General features: G+C 35.6%; 1 protein-coding gene across 7 annotated transcripts in view; it reads left to right on the forward strand.

Annotated features, from left to right (window-relative positions):
* SLC39A11 (solute carrier family 39 member 11) overlaps positions 1–26090 on the forward strand; it is a 343895-nt gene that overhangs the window by 82742 nt on the left and 235063 nt on the right. For 5 of the 7 annotated variants that reach the window (XM_039325477.1, XM_039325475.1, XM_039325470.1 and 2 more), the window contains exon 5: positions 20829–20973. In XM_039325477.1, coding sequence (XP_039181411.1) covers positions 20829–20973 — 145 coding nt within the window. The remainder of the gene's footprint in view (positions 1–20828; positions 20974–26090) is intronic. The other 2 variants (XM_039325471.1, XM_039325473.1) reach the window with 1 other exon arrangement.

The following is a 26090-nucleotide window of genomic DNA, read 5'->3' on the forward strand; positions in this document are numbered from 1 at the left end:
TTTTTCAGTGCCATTGTAACTTCGACAGTCACTAAGCAAACTGTTATAAGTCAAGGACTACCTGTACTTTATCAGTTTTTTCCTTTTTTTTTTTTTTTGGTCATCAAGTTTTTGACAGCTTGCTAGGCGACTAGTGGTACTCGGATGTTGCCATATCCTAAAAGTGGTACAATGGGTGAAAAGGTTGAAAAGCCCTGTGCTACTGTATAACCTTTGAACTCAGTCTGCCTATTTATGGGTTCAGACAGCTGAAATCCCTCCTTGCCAAGCAGATCAAGAAGAGTGATTGTGTAATTTGGTTACTTGTACTGCAATCATGTCACTTATTTTCTTCTTTGGAAAGTTTGTATGAATTCAGTCTTCTTGTTTGACTTCTTCTGTACCTCTATAATAGTGTTCAAGTTAAGGAACTTTCAAATTCTGTTGAGAGGAATGTTAGTTTCAAAGAGGCAACCTACTTTCAAGTGGAAGCATAATTAGCCAAACAAATGCACTTCGAAATATTTTGCAATGCCTTTTCAAAAATATGCCCTTGTTTTTTTATTTCATTTGAATTTAACTTCCTAGAATTGAACTAAAATTAATTCTAAACAAAAGCAGAGGAAAGATGGGAGGAAGCTGAACTAAAGATCGGAATTTCTAATGGCTCCCATATGCATTTATTTGCTTTTGTTGATCTATTCAGAAAACCTGTTCCAAGAAACATAAATAATTTATACTCTATTATATTACAAACAAGATAATAAGTGAAAAAGAACAAGTTGATAAAATGAAGATACCAACAATGCAAGATATATTCTCAGAACCCAGTATAATTGTGAGCACATTACAAAAAATTAAAGGGCATTTTACTTTTGAATAGAGCTAATCCTTTTTCAGAATTTCCAAAGACAAGCTGTTGAAATCTTAACAATTCTATGAATAAATATGTGTCTCCTTTTCATAAATGCATTTCTGTATTTTTACCATTGAATATTAAGAGAGTTTCATGTGGGTCCTAAAATAAAACAGTAAACAGAAACAGAAACAGAATGTGAGTGACCAAAGTACGTTGAAGTCTGATGCCTCTTCTTTATTTCATAAATAGTCATTCAACATACAATGTCACCCCAGTTCATTCAATTCAATCAGAGGATAATTAGGGTCACTGGTATAAAGATCTGACTTTAATTTCCTCAAATAAATTTTAAAAGCATTTCATATGCTACTTGAGAAAACTTTCTGAAAACTTCCACAAAAATTCATTGTGCCTGATCAGTCCTGAAAAAGTTGCAAAACCATTTGTAAAGTTGTAAAGTTCATAGACAGAAAAATTATCTTGAAATGAAGATGATTTGAGACAATAGGCTGTCCTGCTGAAATCAGTTGAAGGATGTAGCATTGTCTATAAATTTTCCCAATTCTGCAGCCTTCTCTCATCTTAGCTAGATTCAGTGCTTATGACCCGTTGCCCATGATCATGTGATCATCATTTGCAGTCTTCTCTGCCAGCTTCCCCAGAAAGTTAATGGAGAAGCTGTCAGCTTACTACAAAGCTGAGATTCTCTCCCAGCAAGCAGCCCTTTGAGAATCTCTGTGTGGATTTGAGATTCGTCATACCCCTGCGGTCCTTTGAGAGCAAAATGGCTGCCTGCCGAGCAGAAGGGGTACTTAACTTGCGTTATATTATTAAATTAAATCTGGAAATAATTGGTTGAAAGTAGTAAACTCAATAGTAATTGACTGAGCACTAATAATCATTTAGGGATATTATATTGAAGAAGACAGATGATGAAGACTAAAAGGCCAGAATCTGAATCAAATGACATCCAGAAAGCCTAATGCCATTTCTGTTAAAAAAAATCATTCATAGAAATTTATTTTTAAAAGGAAAAAAAACAGATTAAAACTAACAATTAGAGTGGTAATTGTTACTAAAGATTAATAGCAATTAAAATAGATGACAAGTTGAGTAATCATAGAAAATCAGGCAAATGGCAAAAATGTGAGAGAAAATATATTCAAAGGATTGATAAAAGGAATTTCAGATAAAAAATTGATTTAATCACTGTAAAATTAAATAGGTCAAAAGTTCTAACATGTAAGATGAAAGAAAGCTTTGATTAATGGCTCTGATCTACTTGACAGAAATGCTTGACTGAGGGAATTAAAAAAGGCATTTGGTACTACAAATTGGACAGGGAAAAACATAGTAATAAATGCAAGATATCATCACACTCCATTTATTGTATGAGATGGAGAGAGCCCTGTGTTTTATGTTAACAGGTACTGGCTTGGTTTAAAAGTCATCACTTTGTGATGGCTCCTAATTTATCCTTGAATTTTTTCCTATTGTCGACTTAAATGATGTATCTCTGCCTAAAGGTGGCATAAAGTAGAACTTATAAGTGCAGATCTTGTTCAATTCTTTGCTCTCTCCCCCCCTCCCCCAGTATAATTCCTTAAGGAGTTATTCTTGTTATTTTCCAGTTTCTAAATGATTACTGTCTTTTTGCCTTTTAATAAGCATGAAATGAGTTAGCCCCGGAGACCTAATGACTTGTAAGTTATTACTTTCTGTTTTTTTTTCTTCTGAAATTATTTTGAACATTGCTGAATTCACAGTAAGGCAGTTACATTTGTGTTTATTCCCACTAATGCTTTCACATAAATTATATAATTATTCCTTGATATTTTCTTTTTATTTTTCGGTGGATGGGTGAGGGAACAATTTTTTATTTCAAAGCTTTATATTTAATAAAAAAATAGGGCAAAATAAAAATAGCTCAGTGAACATTTATCTGAATTACCCCAGCTGGAGATCTATTTAAATGTGCCTTCTTCCCTCTTGCTTATTATTTTTAATGGTTCCTTTTTTTTTCAAAGTTGATTCAAAGTTTATGCAGATACTGTGGGGTTTTTTTGGGGGGGGGGGAAGTAGACCAAGTGTTGATTATTGGAGATTGAAAAGTCTTTTGGAAGTCCCATTAATTTTGGACAGAACACATGTGAAAGTGATTGGAATGGACTATCTCTATGCTTCATCACAAAGAATCTTGGTCTGATCCAGTATCTGAAATTTGGTCTTTGTACAGTATACCACTAAATTATATTGTTCCTTGCTGCTGTTTCTGTCCAGGTCTGTAGATTAAAGCAGGGTTCCCCAACCCCCAGTCTGTGGACCGGCACTGGTCAGTGGTATGCCAGAAACTGGGCCGTGGAAACAAGCGAAGTCCCATCTGTGGGATGCAGGCATCAGACAAAACCACACCCCCTCCGGGAAAAAACTCTCTCCATGGAACCGGTCCCTAGTGCCCCAAAAGTTGGGGACTGCTGGATTAAAGGAAGAAAAGCCAGGAGAATTATGAGGTCATCACAATTTGTCCATTTCTTTTTCTTTTCTTGCTCCATTATTTCCTTTCCTTTTTTTTTCATAGCCCATAATAAAAAGTTTTATTTTGAATGTTGTGCCTCCTTCCTTGTTTTCCTTCCCTTTCTGTTTACACTTTGGTGGTCTGGATGCTTCCTCTATTTCTGTTTCTTTGTTTTCAACCCATGCTTGCTGAACTGGTAGGGATAGACACATCTTTAATCCTCTTCCTAACAATTTCGTATGCAAACCAATGGTTTCCTATTGTGTGAAATCTGCATTCAGCAGTCTGGTCACTTGGAGTGGTGGAAAGTCTCTTGGTTCTTTTATATTTTAAAATATCCATTAAGTAGAATAGGGGCTCACCCCTCCCTTATCTTAGCCGACTTGGCATCTAACAATGCAATAATGTATTTCCTTTTCAGAAAGGTCTATTAGTTGTACTGTATATATGTGTCAGTTTAAGATGCAGGATGTATCATACCTATTTTGAAAAAAGATGCTAATCTGGAGGAATGGCAGAAGGGGATTAATAAATTTATTTGGGCAGGGAAAAAGCCGAGAGTTAAATTCAAAATTATGCAGGATACACGGGAAAGAGGTGGATTGAAGGCACCTAATTTAAAATTGTACTATGATGCGGTGGCTTTAACGTTGATTAGTGATTGGCTCAACTTAACAAATAAAAATATTCTTTCTCTTGAGGGATGAGATTTATTATATGGATGGCACGCATATTTAATTTATGATAAAAAGGTTGATCAGGTTTTTAAAACTCATATTTTGAGAAGTGCTTTGTTGCGTGTCTGGAAGAAATATTATTATAGGTTAAATTATGAAATCCCAGTTTGGGGGATTCCAGGACACATGATTGAGGGAGTATCTAGGGGAGTAAATTTGGATAAGATTTCTTATAAGGAATTACTTAGTTTGGTTGGGCAATATTGGCAATTAAAGCCTTTAAATGAGTTGAAGCAAGAAAATATTGTATATTCTTGGTTTTATTATAATCAATTGTTACTGAGGTAGAGTATAGATCAAAAGGTTGGAATTACTTTAGAGGATGTGAATTTGGTAAAACAGATTAAAGATCAAAGTCGAGCTCATATAAAAAGAATTTATAATGTTTTAATAGAATTGGATTCTGAAACAGAGTTGGTTAAAGATTGTATGGTAAAATGGGCTCAAAATATTCAAGAGCCGATTCTGTTGGACACATGGGAGACAATTTGGGTTAGAAATGTAAAATTTACTCAAGCTCAAAATTTAAGAGAAAATTTTTATAAAATGTTTTATGGATGGCATTTGGATCCCCAAAAGTTGTCCCGCATGTATCCGAATTTACAGCCTAAATGTTGGAGATGTGGAAATTTAGATGCAACCTATTTCCACATTTGGTGGACTTGTAGAGATAGTAAACCTTTTGGGATCAAGATTTGGTGGAATATTCAAAAAATTTTTAAGAAAAATATTAAGGTTACTCCGCAATTATTTTTGTTGGGTATTATTGTAGATTTTGATGTTAAAGAAACTAATTTGATGTTGAATCTTATAACAGCTGCAAGATTATTGGTGGGGCAATATTGGAAGAAAAATTTGTTGCCTACTTTGGAAGAATGGATACTTAAACTGTCTAATTTAGCAGATATGGCGAAGATCTCTGCCTATTTGAAGGGCCATTCACAAGAAAGATATATTATGGTTTGGAGAAGATGGATTGATTATATTCAGAAGAAATATGAAATTGAAAAGTATTATCTTGCTTTTGAGTAGATTTTAGATAATTATTAATAGCTTTAATTATATTATTATTTTTGACTTAATTTGTTAATATTTGTATTGATAAGAAGTTAAAGTGTCTTATGGTTTTGATTGATAGTATAGTTGGTTTATGTTAGTTGGATTATATTTGTTTATTCTTTTGTTTTACCCTGTAATCAGCTCTGGGACGTGGGGGGAGGGGGGGAAGGGGTGGGGGGTTTATATTGTAATAAATTTATAAAACTTTTAATTAAAAAAAAAGATGCAGGATGTATCCATGACGTGAGAACCAAGCGTTAGTGGAACATCACTGGCATCTTTGTTTAAGAGATTTTTTTTTAAAAAGAGAGAGTGATAGGTCTATGTGCATAGCAGTAGTCCTCTGTGTCAGTGTCTGTTCCAAGTTGAGACTGCACTGTCTTAAGAGTTCCATCTTTCCAAGAGACCTCCTGCTGTCAGGTTGTAATTGCTATCTGGACGCTTGGCAACTAGTTTGCACTCTGTTATGGTGACCTGCAGTCATGTGACTGCCATTACAAGCTAGAATTTTGGCTTGCACAAATATATCATAACCTTGTGATCTTGTCTGCTTCATCAAGCTACAGCAGACAGTGCAAATAAGGCAGAATCTGCTTTTGATATTCCATGTTGAACACATAAGCAATACACCTACAAAGAGATTATATGTTCCAATGAAGTACTTCATGAACAACTTTATCTTCAAGTTGAGTACTCCTGTGATTAAATCTTGCTGATCATTTGGCTGCCGATTCAAAAAAAAAAAAAAATGCTGTCATATTTCTGTCCAGTTTGGATTGGATTGCATGTCATTGTAATAAAAAATGACGCATTGACATACTTCCGTATATATATCATAGCATCTTGACATTGTTCCATCATATATCTTGGTCTACCAACAAATGTTGAAGAGAGAATGATGCACTTTCCAATGTTTCTAAAATCATCATCATCATCATCATTCAATACATCAATCAAGTTTCTGTACATTGTTGATCTGAAGGTCACTTGATTCAGTTGGACATAACTCAGCTGCTTGTCCTCAATCTTAGCAGCCATGTCAAAAATGTTTTGTTGGAATAGACGTCCTCTTAGAAGGTTATTAAACTCATTCTCATGGTGCATTATTCGATACGCATAGTAACAAGCACCGCCATTAGTTTCTTGTTCATCATTTGGAGCTGATGATGCCAGCCATTGTCTCTAAGAGGAAAGAAAAACATGTGTTGAAAGGTGCCTTTGGAGCAATGGGACTTTGAAATTATTTACAAACCACCTCCTTATTCTTTCAACATAATGTGCCATGATGTTGGTTCAGTTTCATTGTTGTTTGGTATAATGATGGCCACTCCGGAGTCAATTTATATATTAAATCATCTCTCAGATTCAATTGTTGGTCTCCAGTCAGGATCAATGACAATAGAAGCTTTGGTATTTTTTAAATTTGTTCTTTTGCAAAGGAACAATATCCAGGTTTTGGTTGTTGTTGTATTTTCTCCAGTTCAACAATTTCACATTGATTTTCATTATTGTGGACTATACTCAATCTCAATTCTATGCTGTCTGGAAGATCCATGACATAAATTTGAACAAATTTGGTTTGCTGTTTGAGGTCTGGCATTAAGTGTCCATTGTAATGATGGATTTACCCTTGAATAATTGCAGACATATTCTATCCATTCTTTGTTGGAAGGATTTTTTTGGCACCAAAGGATGTCATTTGTAAGAGGCTGTTGTTTCTTCCTGAACTAATTTGCAATAGGTTCATCATTGCTATATAAATTGAGATCATTAGATAGAAGTTGCAAATAGTCTATCCTGATATTTGCCTTTATATAGCAGAAATCAGCAGTTTCTCTATAGAATAGGAGCACATGAGAGTGAGGGCAATTTTTAGCCATGGTACCAACTTCAGGAAAAATATTACATTGTGCAAATCATGTATTTTGACTCACTCTTTCTCTGCTGAGGTCTTGTTGAAGGTGGACATTGTCATATTGAGGGATTCCTGTAGTAATTAGTGATTGCCACATATTCTCAAGTTAAATCTTTCCTTTCCTCCTCTATCTTTTCTTGTCTTCTCTTCTCTGTCTGTCTTTGTGATTCTGCAGACATGCAACACTTTCCTTCCCCAATTCCTCTTTTCTCCTCATCACATCCTGAGACGTTTGATATCATCTCTTGTGTCATATTGTCTCCCTCTCTTTCCACATGGGATAATTATGCTGATGATAATTTAATTTAATTTAATTTAATTTTTTGTACCCCTATTTGTATGTTGACTTTCTCACCTCAGTACAGTTTAAAATCCCTGCTGCATTCTCCACTAAGTTGTAGGAAACTCTCCAAAGTCAGTTTAAAAATAGGATTGAATGGCTTGCTGAGGGCTAGGGTAGGACCGCCCTACCTGATGTTTGGTGGCCAGTCTGGTGGTGATGAAGGAGGGGCCAGTCTACATGCAGTTTTAGAGTCAGAAGCAGTTGAAAAATGAAACAGGATGTGTCAGGACTAACATATACTGGCTAATATATTTAACTGACACAGAGAGATCCAGAGATCTACAGCAGTAGCAGCTTATTTGGTGACTTTCAGCTCAACCCGTTTCACAGTGTGATGAAGAAATATAGAAGGATGGAGCACTAGGTATGTGCCTTAGTTCCTGAACAAAGATGGGATACAGATACATGTGCATATTTGTGTGCCAGAGAAAGGGTACATAAAGCAAAAAAATAAAAAATCCAGGCCTTTCTTCATACCCTTTAAAGTTGTTCCTTTTTAAGAGCCACATGATGAATTAATTCCTTGCTGCTGGGTGACGGAGGGAGCAAGGGGCTGCAAGACTGGCTGGGAATTTGTCATGGAATGTTGAAAATGAAGTTCGCATCACTACACGAGCAGCGTAGCAGCAGCCAGCAGTACTGAAGCAGGCACAACTTTCCCGTAGTCCCTTGAGAGTTGTGGGTCCCAGATTTTGGACTCATAGCCCATTTGAGGTACCTTGGTTCAAAAATTGTTGTCCTGTGATGCATCAAGTAAAGGTCATGACAATGAGAGTTGTAATATTACATAGATTAGATGTGAATAGTTTAACTACGATAGCAAGATCGATCATGTGAGTTTTTCATATCAAGTTGGCACTTATTCTTTTGGCAAACGGCCACTTTAAATCCTCCTATATAGATCCTGAAGTTGAAACTCAAATACTTTGGCCACCTAATGAGAAGGAAGGACTCACTGGAGAAGGGCCTAATGCTGGGAAAGATTGAGGGCAATAGAAGAAGGGGACGACAGAGAATGAGGTGGCTGGATGGAGTCACTGAAGCAGTAGGTGTGAGCTTAAATGGACTCCAGAAGATGGTAGAGGACAGGAAGGCCTGGAGGAACATTGTCCAGGGGGTCGCAATGGGTTGGACACGACTTCAACAACAACAACAATATAGCCTTCCACATCTCTATATGTGAGGAAAAACACAATCTACAAGGAAAAATAGATTTGAAAAACAGAGAGGTAGATCAGGTGTGAGTGTATATATGTGTGTCTGCTTTGAGCTATATGATCATTGTTTCTTCTCATTCTCCTTTTTCATCAGGTGAAAAAAAATCGCCCAAGTTGCTCTCTTTTTCAACTCACTGTTTTTGTTTTATTTATTTTTTTATTGTTTTTAAAATGACAGAAAAATAGAAAAAATAACAAAGATAAAAATACATGTATTGCCAAACAAAAGGAAAAAAACACGCACATAGAAAATGTATCACTGTTTCTCTTTAATACAGGGAGGTAGTTGATAGACACAGTCATTTTAGCCTTGCTTTATGAGTACTTTTATTACTTTGAGGGATAGTCTTATGTGGTAGCCTTAAGCTCCTAATCTTATTTCTGCTACTCACTTCTTCGTTGTTGTTGTTTTTTTTCTGGAGATCTTCCTTGGCCTTCCTATGTACTTAGAGTTCCATTCTTCACCTTAGTAACAATCATCTTGGAGCTGTGAAGAAAGAATTTCTTTTAAGCAAAAATTAGAATGATTTTTTTAAGCAGCAGAGTGTTAATCAGGGCCTTTAAAAATACTCTTTGGTTTAGTTGAAATCAGTTATAAATGCTGGAGAGAATGTTGTGGGAAGAAGAAAATTATTGAGCTAATTAAAAGGAACAACTCCATTGCTCTGAGAAATTAGTTTGAAAAGTACGCTACCTCATACCTATGAGTAATAAGTCTCATTTCCTTGTAAGTGTCTGTCTAAAGCAGGGGTTCTCAACCTTGGCAACTTTAAGACTTTGCTGGCTGAGGAATTCTAATTCTGGGAGTTGAAGTCCACAAGTCTTAAAGTTGCCAAGGTTGAGAACCCCTGGTAAAGCAGCCATTCCCCAATTATGGAATTAAAGTACCAGGCTGAAACACTCAGATTCCTACCACATCTCAATCATGTAAACTTATCAAGATGTAGAAAAAGCTGGCATGAGGAAGATCTGTCTTGCCTAAAATAATGTTGAAATCACATGACATTCTGAAGTCCCTGTGATCTTGGCAAATTTGAATGAGATTTCAATATACTTTTTTTAATATGCAGATGAGGAGTAGCTGCATTTGTAAAAAAAATTGCCAACCGGGTCATGTGATCACCTTTTGTGACCTTACAAGCAAGGTCAAAGGGTGAAGCCAGATTCACTTAACAACCATATTATTAACTTAACAACTACAGTGATTCACTTAAGAACTGTGGCACAAGAGGTCATAAAATAGGGCAAAATTCACTTAACAAATGTTTCACTTAGCAACAAAAATTTGGGGCTCAATTCTAGTCAAACTGAGGACAACCTGTAAAAGCTTGTGACCTAATAAGCTCTCAGAATGCTTCATAAACATACTAGGGGCCATGGAAATAATTGCTCTATCTAGTTTAGTAGCTGTTAAAAATTGTTATTCATATTCTTTTGAGGAGGGAGCTGTGAGTCCCATGACAACCTTGATCCTATGAAGAGTGGAAGATTGTCCTCTTGTTCCTCTCTTCTTTAACCATAAGAAGCTGCAGTGAAGGGCTGATTTTTGTTGTGCTGGAAAGGAGAAATAGGATGCTTTGATATGCCTTATTGGCAATGCCATGTGCCTTTGTCAGTCCAATTATGATTTCTAAGGCTTTATACCTCTTTCAGCATGGAGTTCCATACATACTGACATGCTGAAGAAGTTTGCTTACAGGCTCCTCTGGCTGCCTTATAGGGTTTAGCAGTTTCCCTTGCTGACCCAGTTTTTTGAAATTCATGAAGGCTTTCAATTATTAATATTCATGATTAGTTTTACTTATTTTGAACGTTTTTACTTGCAATCTTAATCATTTTAATGTTTGATTTTAATTTGCTTTTGTTGTAAACCAAGAGATTTTAGTAGCTGGGAGTATAGCAAGTTAAGTAAAATGAATGATAAATAAATAAAAATCTCTTCTACCAGCCTAGCTTTAAAAAAAAAAATTAAAAGGAAAAAGAAAGTACTTTGGATGTTCTTGCCCAAAGCCCAGAGCCATAAAACTTTAAAAAACTGATGAAGTACTATCTCCCACCTTCTTTTTTAACCCTGACCCTGCACTATTTAAGCCAAGACAGATCTCTTCTTAGCCTACAACTTTTGACTACAGCTATATGCTCCAATCTCTTCTTCTTTTTCTTAAAAAAGCAGGGAATATGATAAACAGGACTATTAGGGTAGTGCCTGAAATTGTTGGCTTTCAGTTGAAAGTTTATTCTTATTTTTGGGAGTGGAGATTCCACTGTAATGCCTTTAGAAATAGAAGTAGCTCATCACCAATATTGGAAGGTAATTTGTCCTATTTTCTTTTAATGGAGAAAAAAATGGACAATGATGTTTCATAAGCCTGTTCTGCTTATGATCGTTGATAAAAGCATTATGTTTCAGAAGCAATTGGAAGGGATGCCAGCTCTCCAGATTTGCCTAAAGCTCACATTTGTAGGCTAAAAAATATGAGCCACTGATTTATATCCATGCTTCTCCATTAGCACTAATGTTACCTTACGGTTATTCTGCAAGCTGTAATTTAAAATTTGGAAATTGCAAGCGACTTCTTGAAAGCATACTAAAAGCAGCACTGAAGCACCGATAGTAGATTCAATGGATAGGCAGTAGGTTAGATTGAGGAATATTAGACTATCTTTCCTTTTAAAGCAGGGCTATCATTGTTTTTCCCTGTTCCTCTGAATTAGAATATTGTTTACAATATCTCATTCATAGTAGAGTCAAGAAAGAACCTCAGTTCAATTATCTTGCTGCTGTTTATCAGAAAGGTGAGAGTGTGGGAGAAAGGAATTGCTGTAGTGGAGATGTATTAGTTTACATATCTGAAAACCAGAGTAAGAACTTGCCTTAATAATAATAATGATAAAGTTGGAAGGGACCTTGGAGGTCATCTAGTCCAACCCCCTGGTCAGGCAGGAAAGCCTATACCATTTCGGACAAATGGCTGTCTAGTTTCTTCTTAAAAACTTCCAGTGTTGGCGCATTCACCGCTTCTGGAGGCAGGTTGTTCCACTGGTTAGTTGTTCTAACTGTCAGGAAGTTTCTCCTTAGTTCTAGGTTGCTTCTCTCCTTGATTAGTTTCCACTCGTTGCTCCTTGTCCTGCCTTCAGGCACCTTGGTAAATAGCTTGACTCCCTCTTCTTTCTGGCAGCCCCTGAGATATTGGAACACTACTATCATGTCCCCCCTCATCCTTCTCTTTGTTAAACTAGACATACCCAATTCCAGCAACCGTTCCTTATATGTTTTAGCCTCCAGTCCCCTAATCATCTTTGTTGCTCTTCTCTGTACTCTTTCTAGAGTCTCAACATCTTTTTTACATCGTGGTGACCAAAACTGGATGCAGTATTCCAAGTGTGGCCTTACCAAGGCATTGTAAATGGTATTCTTTTGCTAATGAAAGATATTAAAATTCCTAAGAAGGGGCTGTTTGTTTCGTTCGTTGGATCACTTTTTGTGTATTCTCCAAGCTCTTGTGACAAAGGCCATCAGTGCCTTCATACAATCTTCTGCACATTCCCTTCTAATAAAGTTCAGGATCTTGCATTGTGAGGATGGTGATTCCTGCAAAAGGTCCTCTGCCATTCTACAAAGTTGCATTGTTGGCCGACTCTTTATAGCAGTGGTTCTCAACCTGTGGGTCGGGACCCCATTTGGGGTGAACAACCATTTCACGGGGGTCGCAAAACAAGGCTGTCCGCCATTTTTTTCCCCTTTTCTTTGGCCACGCCCCTGGCACCCGGTGATGTATAAGTGGTTGGGGGTCACCACAACATGGGGAACTGTATTATAGGGTCGCGGCATTAGAAAGGTTGAGAACCACTGCTTTATAGGTACATTATACATATCTCTGATATGTATACTTAATCCCTTAAAGAATATACACAAACAACTTGGTATAATAAAACTTGCTCTTTAAAACAGAGAAGTAAATCAATGAAAAAATAGATAACCTTGGAAATTTTACCAAAAGTCTAAATGAGAGAGCTGCGGTTTCTTAATGCTGTGTTTTCATAATTGATGCTGAAGATTTTGTGATGCTTCAATTTTTCACCCATTGTGGCTTATTACAACTGCATCCCTCTGTTCTTATTAACAGGATTGACATTTTGTTTTCTTTTTCCCCTCCATATATAATAAAATAGAGTTTCCAAATCGCTTGGGTGAATCCATTGTCATCAACTTGTTCTAAGAAGAAAAATATCTCTTTTTCATGTTTAAAAATGCAGCACAGTTTGATGCCATGATATATTTCTTAAAATCAGATTTTGTACTAATACGTTGTGGACATTTTGGTTAAATTATTCCAGTTATCTCTTGTTTTTTGTCAGAGGTTTTTCTCTTTAGGGTGTCATTTGGATTTGTCATGGCTGAAAAAAGAAGGCTATAACTAGAAGAACTGCAGGATTTCTGCTCCAGAGATAAATCAGCAGAGATCAATAATGGCTTTTTATTATCCATAAAGCCTGGGATACATCCCTTTTGACAATGGAAATAGTTTAACTTATGCCCTGTAGCTAATGAGAAAGGAAAAAAGGTGTGTGAAACAGACAAAATCACTTTTATTGACTGTTTTCATCTAGTGTCATATTTCTGTAGTTTATTACATTGTTCCTCACATTAAGAGCTTTCATCATTGGACCCAGCTGTACTGCACAGTTTTCAACTAGTTTCCAACATTCCCTTTTTAGGAAAGGTTCTTGAGAAGGTTGTAGGTCTGTAGCTCCAAAGGGTTCTAGGGGAAGCAGTGTATCTGGATCTGTGGCAGGTGGGTTTCAGGCCAGGGTAGAGCACTGAGATGGCATTGGTCAGGCTTCTGGATGACTTCTGACAGACATGGGATGGGGATAGTTGCTTCTATCTTAGCTCTCCATTGTCTTTCTGTGGCTTTCAATGCTATCAGTCATAGAATCCAATCTGGGTTGGTCACCAGGACCATAGATTTAGTCTTCCGAGCTTTCAGACTTGTACTGGAGCCCATCATTTTTCTCTGTGAGAAGTTCCATGATGATGGGCTCCAGCATGAGTCTGAAAGCTCAGAAGACTTAACCTCTGGTCCTGGTGGCCAGTCCAGATTGGATCATACAACATTATCCTAGGACACATATATTTACCTTCATTTGTGACTATCAGTCATGGTAGCCATTCAGAATGCGAGGTACTGATATAGGCGGAAGGATGTTTTATAAAGACCATTAAAAACTAACCCAAACAACGAAGAGAGAAAGAAAAAGGAACAAAAGTACAGAAAGAAAGGATAGAAAGATAAAGAAAGAAGAAGCTTCTGGTTTCCTTTGCAGCAAATACAAGTATGATTACAGTCTCTTATTCTGTGATTATAAAAAAACTCACTTTTTCTATTGTCCATTTTTTTTGTAATCAACAAAACCACAAGCCATAAGTACATTTTTTCTGTAGCATGCAATGTATTTCTATGAGGCATTCATGTAGATATTATGTTTTCTCTAATCAAAGAAGTTAATTTAGCAAATATCATCTTAATCATTCTTTCATTGTAGGCAGTGTTGAACCTTTCTACTTTTAAGCATCTAATAATATCACTACAGTTACCATATATAAAAACAAAGCTCCATGACTTCTTTTCTAGCTGTCTGCACATTAGCTCCAAAAGAAAAATCTCTGATTTCAATTGTACCAGAGTCTTTAAAATCTTCTGAATTAATGTATATATTTTTATTCAATTTTTTTAAAGAGGTCCACCAAACATGACAAAGTGTTCCTTTATGTTGTTCACATTTCCAGCAAAGTACCTTTATACATTCTAGATAATTTCTCTGGTGACAAATATCAGTGATATAGCATTTTATAAAAATTCTCTGATTTTTAGTGCTTAGGAACTCTCCATATAGCATGGATGTCAAACTCGATCGCATCACGTGATGTATCATGACATATTGTGACATTTTTTTCTTTTGCAGAGCCCAGGTGAATGTGGCTTGCCCATGATGTATCCGGCCCATGGGCCGCCAGTTTGACACCCCTGATCTATAAGCATCCTTAATGGAGTCTGTTGTTTTTGATCAATAATTTCCCCAGTTTTGATGGCAGAATCTTAGTAGCAGATCAGAAAGTGACTTAGTGTTTATCCTGCCATACTTAGGAAATTTAAAAAGGGATAATTCCAAATGGACAAACCATGATTCAAAAGAGCTAACTTTTTGGATGTGAATTGTGCAATAATAGGATTTAACTTGTTAAGTTTTCATCATCATCCCAAAGAAACTCTAGGGGACACTGTTGAGCTACATCAAAATGTATGGATTTCTCACATATATGAAAACTGGATGATCATAGAGAGATCCATAGAGAAGGAAATGGATTAGTTTCCGCCTAATACTCAATAACTATTGAGATCACCAAATAGGTTGAGAAAGTTGCTGGTAGTCAAACCTATTGCAGAACTTTCACTTTTCTAAAACAAGACAGTTTCTCTGGAATTGCAGTGCTAGTTTCTTTAAATTAAAATTCTTTAAATGTTATTCTTCCTTCCTGTCACCTCATTTCACAGGCATTTGGAAGAAAAAGTAGATTTGCCACATACATCTGGTCACAGTTCCTCTATTTAATAGGTATGAGCAAAGACAGAGAAAAATATTGAAATATATTGAAAAGGACAGAAAGTAAATGGAAAAGAATAGCAGATGTAAGGAATAAAAATGTACGTGTGGGGTGGGAGCAATGGCATGATCATTTGCACTAACTTCATGCTGTTTATATCTTACTGTAATAACTCCCATTATAGAAAGGGAAGCTGGAGCTAATATCATCTGAAAATTAAGTGGTTTTGACAACTCTGTAGGTCTCTCTTCAGAGTACAGGTAACTTGCAATAATTTAGAAGTCTCTTATTCTTTCTTCTCACTTGATTGCTGTTCAATTCTAGTAAGCAATTTCTGAGGCATATAATTTTCTATCTTCCCTTTTTTTTATGAGGATAGACAGCAGCTGAGTCTTTTCTAAATTCCATGGACTGCCTCTTCATTTTATTAAAAAGACATAAAATGGTATAGATCATAGTGTAGCTGATTCATAATTAGGAAACATGCTTCATGATGCTTCTTACTTCTAAGCATTAAGACAGTCCCTGTCTCATTTGAATTGCTTTTATACTTGTGAGTTGGAAATGGAAAGCTGACCGAAGTGATAGGAAAACTGTTATGTTTTATTTTTCCATTGCATTTGGGATACTGACATTAATTGGGGGGTGGGGAGAGAGGGGAGCATTTTAGAAAGCCTGACTATTTTAGAGGAATGGAGAATAAATTACTTTTCATTCATCTTCACCTGAAGACAAGGTAAGAATTTTCATTCTGGAAGCCTGCAGAGGAATATTGCTTGTTTGTGGAAAACATGGGAAAACAATCTTAAGAGGGCTTGTCTACTGCCTTCAACTATGAATCCAATAGTGATTGCTTCTGTGGTTAGATTCACAGAACATCTATGAAACTGTAGATGTGTGTAAATGATGAGAAGGTTGTGCAAAATCAGTAATTAAAAGGCCACAGTGCAATAACAAGGAAAATATTTGAAATTGAACTGGAAGATCAAAACAAATTATATGTTTTCATCTACTTAGCATATATTTATTATTTATGGTATTTACATTCTTTTTGGTATGCAATTTTCAGAAGCAACAGAAACATCAGAAGGCAATAACAAATAATATGTAATCAAGAAATACATAAATTGATATTAAATGGTTAAGCAGTCTGGGAAATGCAAAAACACTTGCATGCTGTTATTTTTTACACTTAAGTTTTTTTTTCCTACATAGCAGATGGTCAGAATATTGATAAATGTCCCCATATAGTATGTTGGAAGGGGTGTGTGTGTGTGTGTGTGTGTGCGTGTGTGTATGTGTGTATAATGTTGGAGGCTGTGATTTTATTGTATGATTCTTAGCTTTATTATATACCGTATATGCCGGCGTATAATGCGACTTCCGGGAGCGCTAAAATCGGCACCAAAGACGGGGGTCGTCTTATACGCTGGGTTGCCTTGTACGCCGGCATTTACGGTATGTATGGTGTATCAAAAGTCAAACCCTATAGGAAATTTATTAAATAAATTGCATTACATGTTTAAATTGATTGCCATTTTTTTCTAAACTTTTCCTTATTTGCTTGATGCAAGCCCATTGAACATTCCTAAGTATAGTAACGTTGTCTCTGATGGTTGCAAATTATGATGTGATGGTCTCCTTTAGATCATCTGTTGGCTTATGGGACTTGACTTTTGGTGCATCCTGTATTTGAATTTCACTCTTTCTTTATGTGTGTGGGATTGATTAGGACTTTCTTTTCATCTCGCTATCTCTGTGGCTTCAACATTTTAGAAAAAGGTTGTATCTCTTCAATTTCTGTTTCATCACTATTAAGTACCTCTCTGACATTCTAGGATTGAGTCACAGTTGATTAGATAATTAGTTTTTCTAGTCCAGCATTGGGCCCTGACACCTACCACCTAGGATACTTTAAATTTGCTTTAAAGAAGAAATAGAGCATGTCAATGAAACCTCTGTCTAGATCTGCAGATAGGAAACTTTGTGAGACTGTAGAGAGTAAACAGGATGACCTTGGCAAAGAGAGGGGAGATTTGTTACGAAGGCAATGAGTAGATAAATATTGCTTAAACCCACAGAAGGGGAGAGAGTAATCTGTTACTATCGCCTGTCTTCCTACGATTGTCCATACTTCTATCAGTAAAAGTAGTTTTAGTCTATGTGGCATCTGTTTCTTGGTCTATCCTATAGGGCTGATGGAGACTCTGAGGCATAACTACCAAGAGTTTGTACAATATCTGAAACCCTTGAATGAATCATATGGATGAGAGAGATGCTGCTTTTCAATACTCCTTATATCCACTCAGAAAAATTCTTTATGAGGATACCATGTATACTGGGAATCATTGTAAGATCCAGAAGAATCAGGAATTTCAGATCCCAAGGTGGACAGGGCAGTATCTAATTCAGACCAGGCCTGAAACATGATGGAAATGCAGCTGTAGTTAGTTGTTATTCATTAGGTTGCAGATTAGAACATTCTACCTTGGTCTGAGTGATTTTCATCCCCTAACTTCTGAGATTTTATTTTCATCATTTTTACAGCCCAGTTTTAATGGCGGAGAACTTTCTTCTTCAATAGTTCCATCATATTTATAACAGAAGAGAATGAACCCCCAAAGATTTAGCATTTTAAAAATTCGTGTTGGAAAATATGCCTGTAATTTTGCTTCTTCATTGCTGAAGAGCTGAAGATTCATTTTATGGCTCTATTTTGGAGCTATTTATTATTAATAAAAAGTGGTATGTGACAGGAAGAGGCAACACTTTAAGTAGCACTGTAAAGCTTTCAGTAACTACCATATATTTAATTTTACAGACACAGAGAAGCACTCACTTGCTCAGTTGTGGTCAGCTACTATTTCTCAGACATTTGGTCAATACAGGTAGTCCTCAACTTACGATCACAACTGAGCCCAGAATTTATGTTGCTTAGTGAGAAATTTGTTGAGTTTTGCCCCATTTTAAGACTTTTCTTGCCACATTTGTTAAGTGAATCACTGCAGTTGTTAAAATTAGTAACAAGGTTGTTAAGTGAACTTGGCTTCCCCGTTGACTTTGCTTGTCAGAAGGTGGCAAAAGATGATGACATGGACCCCGTCACACTGCAACCGTCATAAATATGAACCAGTTGTCAAGCTTCTCCCATGGGGATGTTGCAATGATCATAAGTGTGAAAAATGTCATAAGTCACTTTTCAGTGCCGTTGTAATTTCAAAGCCACAAAATGAACCGTTGTAAGTCGAGGACTATCTGCATTAGCTCTGCTTTCATTAATGCTATATATTTACGCACTTGAAAAATAAATTTACCAAGTAATGCTCGTGAGTTTTGAATATTGTAGAACAAACTGCAGTTGTATATTTGGAAGTTTTGTTGTGTAAACTGAACCCACTTTTCCTTTTAGTTATTTTCCTCTCATCTCTGTCTTTCATGGGGAAATAGAGGTTTGCTAATTCAGAGCTTTTGTTGTAAATGATCCCCAGATGAGTATCTGACACTCAACATTCATAACTCTCTTTTTGCTGCAGCTGCAATAGACAAATTCATCAGGGAGCAATATTAGCAGTGCATTTTCAACTTGGAAATTACTGATCTTAGGAGTAAATGGCGGTGTATTCTTTTGGACTCTTGGAAAGACTTTGTTAAGATCAGCTAGGATGCAAAAGACATGTAACTAGTTCCACATATCTGAGGGGTCTTTTAAGTTCGTTTTCTCACATTGTAGGAATTACTCTCATCCTCCGATGCTATGTTGCAAGCTGGTTTTGAAACCAAGTAAATTCAAAGGCAAACTATGGTATTTTGATGGAAAACAGACCTGGAAAAAAAATTATTTACTCATGTACACAGAGAGTTGCAGCCACAGATCCATTTTTCATAGTCCCTTGAGCTCTCCCAAGCTCATATTATTGTAAATTAGTGACAAGCCACTGAATAATGGTGTAATGAACACACATTTCTATTCCATCAGTTTATAAGCAATTCCTTATTGGTTTGGAAATAAATATCACTCAAACAGAAGAAAAATATTTCTTTATACTTTCAAACTTCTCAAGAGTACAGGTGAATGTACCTGTAAGCTTGCATATGAAATACATACATTTCTTTAAAAGAAATTTCAGAATAACATATGAAGTCATGTGAATGCCTAGAACACATGGAATATGAGCAGAAGTAGAGCACACAGAAAGAAATCTGTTATAGTCAAGTTAATTCATTATCTAGGAATGAACGAATGAGTAAATGAACGAGTGAATGAAATGAAAAGAACCCCCCCAAAGAAGTCCTGTTCCAAAAAGTAACTCCTCCTATATCTTCCTTATATTGTACTGATCTTTTTGCTAGGTTTTGTTCCAGAACATCTATTTTATGGGGCCAAAATAGCATTACTTAACAATGTATTTAGAACTTTTCCAGTGAATGGTTTTGCATGATTTAGATATTGCAAAAATTGTTAAAATTAGCTAAGAAGGGGATGAAAAAAATGAATATGTTCCAGGTCAGATGCCATTCATTTTTCCATAATAGAACTGCAGACAGATGTTTCCAATTACACATATATGATGTTAAGGTTCATTGGATATTATATTTCATATCTACTTGTCCTTTACTAATCATTTATAATTATGACATGAAACATTTATCATAGTATTGTGATTATTCAAGCCACTTCTATTAAAAAAATCAAATGGTAAAATGGAAGCTAGAGCCAGAGAGTGAATAAATAAGTTACAGATATCATAATGACTGATTGATACGCTCTGATAGTCTGGTAGTCTTCAGCTCTGGAATATGAATAGGTAAAGACTTACTTTTTATAGAACTTAAGTTCTTTTGTATAAAAGACGATCTTTTATCATTCAAGTACATGGTCATTAAGCTGACTAGACCACTGACATCAGAAATATAGAGGCTGTCTTACCATTGGGGAAATCATTAGTGGGTTTTTACAAAGTTGATGGTTTCACTGATTGCAGATGCCCATGCATTTGTGATTTTTGAACTCCTTCGGGATTTTTCAGGGGCATTATCTGCTCAGGAGACCAAAATGCCTCAGAATCCTTTCTTTGTAAATAACTTTCCATATGATTTCAACCCAACATGCTACTCAATTTGGCTCCAGGGCATTCAAATCCCATATCCTACTAGGATGTTCCAGGAAGAATCAATATAAAGTGGCAAGTATTTTTTAAAAATTAGGTAGTGAAGTATAAATGAATATAACCAATGTTATATGTTGTGAATTCAATGAAGCCTCAGCTGTTAGATAAATGTCATATTCAGACTACTGTCTATTGTGTAAAGATATTATGTTCACATGTCTTTTGGCACTGATGTTACAAAGCATATTTCTCTGACAGCACCGGCTCCCTGTATGCCCATAGTTTCTTGAAGAAAGTAATATATAATTTTGGCAACAGCAAAGCTAGTTGAAACATTGGATATAAAAAATATATTAAGGTTCACTCTGCTTGGATATAGACACATATGCCAGATTAATTCTGGAAGAATGTCGCCTAAAATTGGGCTGTATTGCATTACAAAAAGAAACAAAATAAAATATGCATTTTGATTTGTTTTCTGTCTTTCAGGATATCAATGTATCTCCTCAAACATCACTGGCTTTAAGTTACGATTCAAAAGTGATTAAAGAGAAATATGAACAGCAGGCCACGGATCATCAGGAGTATGAAAATGAACTGTCCATCCGGATAGGTAGAACAGCTTTACATTCAGGCAAGCATCCTGTCATATACCATCAAGTTAATATGATAATAGTGTGCATATGTCTGTGTATGTGCATATACACATCCTTCATGATGTGAAAAAAAATTAAGAAAATGGATAGCTTCTTTCTTTGGTATTTTTCATCTTCTAAATTTCTACCTTAGATCCTAATATTTGCATGTCATATTAACTGTTTACAATGCTCTTTGCTTTGGAAGATGGCTATCCTATTTGGAATGACGAATCCTGATTCTTTGATATTCATGTAGGCTCTCTATGGTTTCAGTGAGTTCCTTGTCTGTTTCCTCTATGACTTCCTTCACTTGGCCTGGTTGAAAGTTACTTATCAGCTGGTGGAATAGTAAAGTATGCTAACTATTCATTGTTAAGCACAGGTAGAAGCCCTCTTCCTTAGTAATTCTTATCAAGATAATAGTTTCCCTGTTGCTGAAATAGTTAATAACTATTAGGGAGAATTATCCTAATTCTAATCCTAATCAGTAAGAACATGCTTGGGTTCACTGGCCCTAGTGCTTTCATGCCCAGTCCATTGATTTTCCCTGCCCGTAGCTCTTTGGCAAGCTGGGAAGGGCATAATAGCCCAATTGACATAAAGGTGGAGGCAAGAATGGATGTTCTTAGATTCTTTCCTGGAATTCAAGCTGTTGAAAGCTGGGATACATTATCATTTTGTAGGTCTGGTTTGGGACCTCAGTGGGACCACTCCATTAGATTAAAAAAGCCAGGGACACAAAAATAAGAATAGAAATTATTCTTTGGAGTCTTCCTGTAAACACAGAAAAATACATTGAAATGGTTTTAAAAATGCCTATTAAGGCCCTACAGGTATTTAGTGTTGATGGAAAACTTGATTTACAAATTTGAAGAATATACATTTAAAAGTGCAGAAAAAATGAAAGTTTTTAAAAAAAATCTAAAATTGTTCAGTAAACACTTTTTTATTATTATTATAATTTTTACAATTTTACAATAAAAATCCCTTTCCCAATCCCTCCCAACCCTCTCCAAAACCCTCACCCATTCTTCCCAGAGCTAGATACAGAGTTAACTAGAACTTAGAAGAAAAAGCTTATAAACTCAAATAAATCACAAACAAATATGATTACATTCAATGAACAAATTATTAAATATATTAACTCCATTATATATTAAAAAAACAGAAAGAGAAAAAGAAGAAAATAAAGAAAATAAAAAAAATAATAAAAGGGGAAAAAAAGAAAAAAAACTAAACTATTCTACACTTCTAAATAATATCTTAAACTTTAAATATAAATTATTCAAAAGCTAAATAATATTTTCTGATATCATACCTATATTGTATAAAATTTATCCATCTTTTCCACACCAAGAGATACTTCTCTTGCGATTGATCTTTCAAAAAAGCCGAAATTTTTGCCATTTCAGATAAATAAGAAACTTTAAAAAACCATTCCTGCAAAGTAGGCAAAAATTCCTTCTTCCAATACTGTCCTATTAACAACCTTGCCACTGTAATTAAGTTTAACATTAAAATAATTTCTTTGTTCTCACAATCAGAGACAATGCCCAACAAAAACAATTGTGGAGTAAATTTTATCCTTCTTTTGAAGATTCTTTGTATATTCCACCATATCTTAATCCAAAAAGCTTTTATGCTTTTACATGACCACCAGATATGATAATAAGTGGCATCCAAACAACCACATCTCCAACATTTAGGCTGCAAGTTTGAGTACATACGAGACATTTTTTGTGGATCAAGGTGCCATCTATAAAACATTTTATAGAAATTTTCCCGTAAATTTTGGGCTTGTGTAAATTTAACATTCCTCACCCAAATAGTCTCCCATATATCTAATGAAATCGGTTCATCAAAATTTTGAGCCCATTTAACCATACAATCTTTAACTAATTCTGCTTCTGAATCCAATTCCACTAACACACCATAAATTCTTTTAATATGGGTTCGGCTTTGATCTCTAATTTGTTTTAACAAATTCTCATCCTCTTTAAGCAAGCCACATTATAATCTATCTTCCACCTTTCCAATAATTGTCTATACTGAAACCATGAATAAATAATATTTTCTTGTACTAGTTCATCCATAGATTTTAATTGCCAATTTTTACCATCCCACTTAAGTAATTGTGTATAAGAAATACTATTCATCTTAACTCCTCTCCTTATTCCTTCTATTGCATGCCATGGAATAGCCCATAATGGAATTCTTGAATCAATTCTATAATATTTCTTCCAAACCTGAGCTTAAATATTCAGAGTTTTAGGAGTTCAGTAAACACTTATGAAAACCCAGTGTTTGTGGAATGTTCATAGAAATGGATTGTCTTTATATCACAAAAATAGTACAAATTAGTACACAATATTTTGTATCACAAAAGATAGTACAAGTTAGATAATACAAGTTAGATTCTGTTGTATAGTTCTGTATTTCCACTTTATATAAAACTTTCACATAGAATTCTAATATTCTGCAATATTTTCCTTTCCATAATTGCTGGACATCATACAGATACAAATGTATTGGCTTGTTTGTTTGCTAAGGTGAATATTGATTACAAGAACCAATTCTACATAGTAGTGGTAACTCTAAAGCTAGAAACCATCTTTTTAAATAATTGCTTCAGTATTTTATTTTCACATAAGAATCCTTGGATTTTTTTAAAATGAGGAATCTCTTTTAAAAGGCAGTTTAAGTTGATTTAAGGGAGTGTTTATCCCATCACAAAGAATGATGGAAATTGTGAGAATTCAGAAGACAGTTCAATCAACTTTCTTGGGTTTCCAGGAATTGAAGAGCATTTATTTTCCAAAAATTAAACAAGTAAATCAAAACCCATCTTCTGCCCTAGCATATTTAGCATGTTAGTATTCGTATCAGAGTTTTATTTGTCAATAAGTATTATGAAAATTCTTGGGGGAACATTTTCCCTACTATGGATTGTTTACTTTTCTTTCTGCCAGAGAAAAAAGATTGCTTTTTTTCCCTGTCTTGCATTTTAATATATGAAAAAGATACAAATTGGGACTGGTATGCTTTCTTTCTTTGGAGACATGTTGTGTTCTGGCCTGTAGGGATGAACATATGCATAAATGCAATGTATCATGACTGTCAAGGAGGGCAAAGACAAAATACTAATCATAAGTTTATTAAGTTTCTAGTATTTCTAAAAGTTGCAGTATGTTTATGTCTACTTTCTTTGAGCACTCTTGGAATTCTAATAGCCCATAGTGGTCTGCAAATATTTGTCACAACATGGAAATGCAAATGAGCAAACACAACCCAATCCTTATGTTCTTGCATGTGAATGAAACAGTATTTAATTATTCCCAAGGGAATTTGTCAGGCTTCCAGGAATTCTCTAGAATTTTTGGACTTGACTTGGTCTAGGATGGTCACTGTTTTCAAATTGAAACTACGGTTAAGTCTGTCCATGTGTTGTGAAATTAAGGAGTTTTCATCATGTCTTCTGACTGCTAGTTGGTATTCATAGAGATGTTCTGCTAGTCTTCTGCCTGTTTGCTTTATGTAGTAGCTGTTGCTGTAGACTTTTCATGGCAGTCTAACAAATTGGACATCAATCGATACATAGACAAACAATTTTGACATACTATGCAAAAGAGACAACCAACAAGCCAAAATAGGATCAAAAAGATCAAAACATCTTCCCACCAGCAATCAACATCCAGATGAGCATAGATTGACACCATGATTAACACCAGACCAGCAATCAAGAAATAAATAATACCTAGTCCAGGGGTAGGCAACCTTGGCTCTTTTATGATTGGCTCAGGAATTCTGGGAGTTGAAGTCTACGAGTCATAAAAGAGCCAAGGTTGCCTACCCCTGGACTAGTCAACCTTAACAGTAAACAGTCAAACCAAAGAACCACCAAGACCACTCCCATCAACACTGACAAGGAAGCCACTAGAATAGAAATTTAGAGAAAAACCCATTCCTTAATAATACTGATGATGTTACCTAGTTTGGGTAATGAAATATCTGCAAGAAAACAACTAAGCTCAGAGAGCATCAAGGAGCCTCACATCAACCCTGAGCTACAAAATTCTCCTTTACGCATGAAAATAATACATGAAAGAACTAAAATATCAGTTTATAAGTCAATCGCCTACAAAATTCTACTCCGCCATTTTGCAGTTCTTGGGCACCCTAAGGTTTTTCCATCTCTTCATTTTTGTGTGAACTGAGGAGGGGCTTGTCTGAGACATTTACTTGAGTCAGTTTCTTGGTTGACTACCTTTGCCTTGGTAGTGGCTCTTCCTCTTGTCCTTCAAGGCCATTCCCCATGCCTTCCCCATCTCTGGCTGTGGAGTTTTTCATGCATTCTTTTCATCAGTGGGGGATATGAGGAAATCCATCTGTAGGTATCTAGCACTGTATCTCTATGGAGGCGCAGAAATCTATCATGTGTCACAAAATCTGGAAAAGCATTATACTATAAGACCAATAATGAAAAAAAATAATGGATTGGCTGGATCCCTGGCTCAAACTCAAAATCTAAAATATAATGCTCAGGATAGACTAAAAAAAACCAAACAAACTGAGAAACGGCAAGGATGAATTGAACAAACATATTAAATTCTTGAATTTAGACTGCCTGATATTTCTTTACAAGGATGCTTGTGAAGTAGCATCCAATCAGGCCAGTAAAAATATAAATATATAAAGTTTTCACCTTATGATGGATTCTGGTATGCACTGTAGAACTACTGGTGCAAGATTACATATTCCTATTTTGTTCTTATGAAAGGTTGGCAGGTAATCTTGCTTGTTGCTGGAGCATAAAAGGCCATTGGCGGGAATATATTTCAGAATTTGAAAATATTCTTTGGGCCTATAAAAGGCAGAATAATGTAAGTTTCAACTGATAGGAAATGCAAAAGGAGATGTTTGTTTTGGAAACAACATACATACATACATACATACATACATACATACATACATACATACATACATACACACACCTAGAACTAAGGAGAAGCAACCTGCCTCCAAAGTTGTGAATGCTCCAACACTAGAAGTTTTTAAGAAGAGACTGGATAACATTTGTCTGAAATGGTATAGGGTTTCCTGCCTGAAGAGGGGG

Source organism: Crotalus tigris, unplaced genomic scaffold (genome assembly GCF_016545835.1).
Source record: "Crotalus tigris isolate CLP2741 ecotype Arizona unplaced genomic scaffold, ASM1654583v1 scf7180000024337.5909745, whole genome shotgun sequence".
Taxonomy (NCBI): Eukaryota; Metazoa; Chordata; class Lepidosauria; order Squamata; family Viperidae; genus Crotalus; species Crotalus tigris.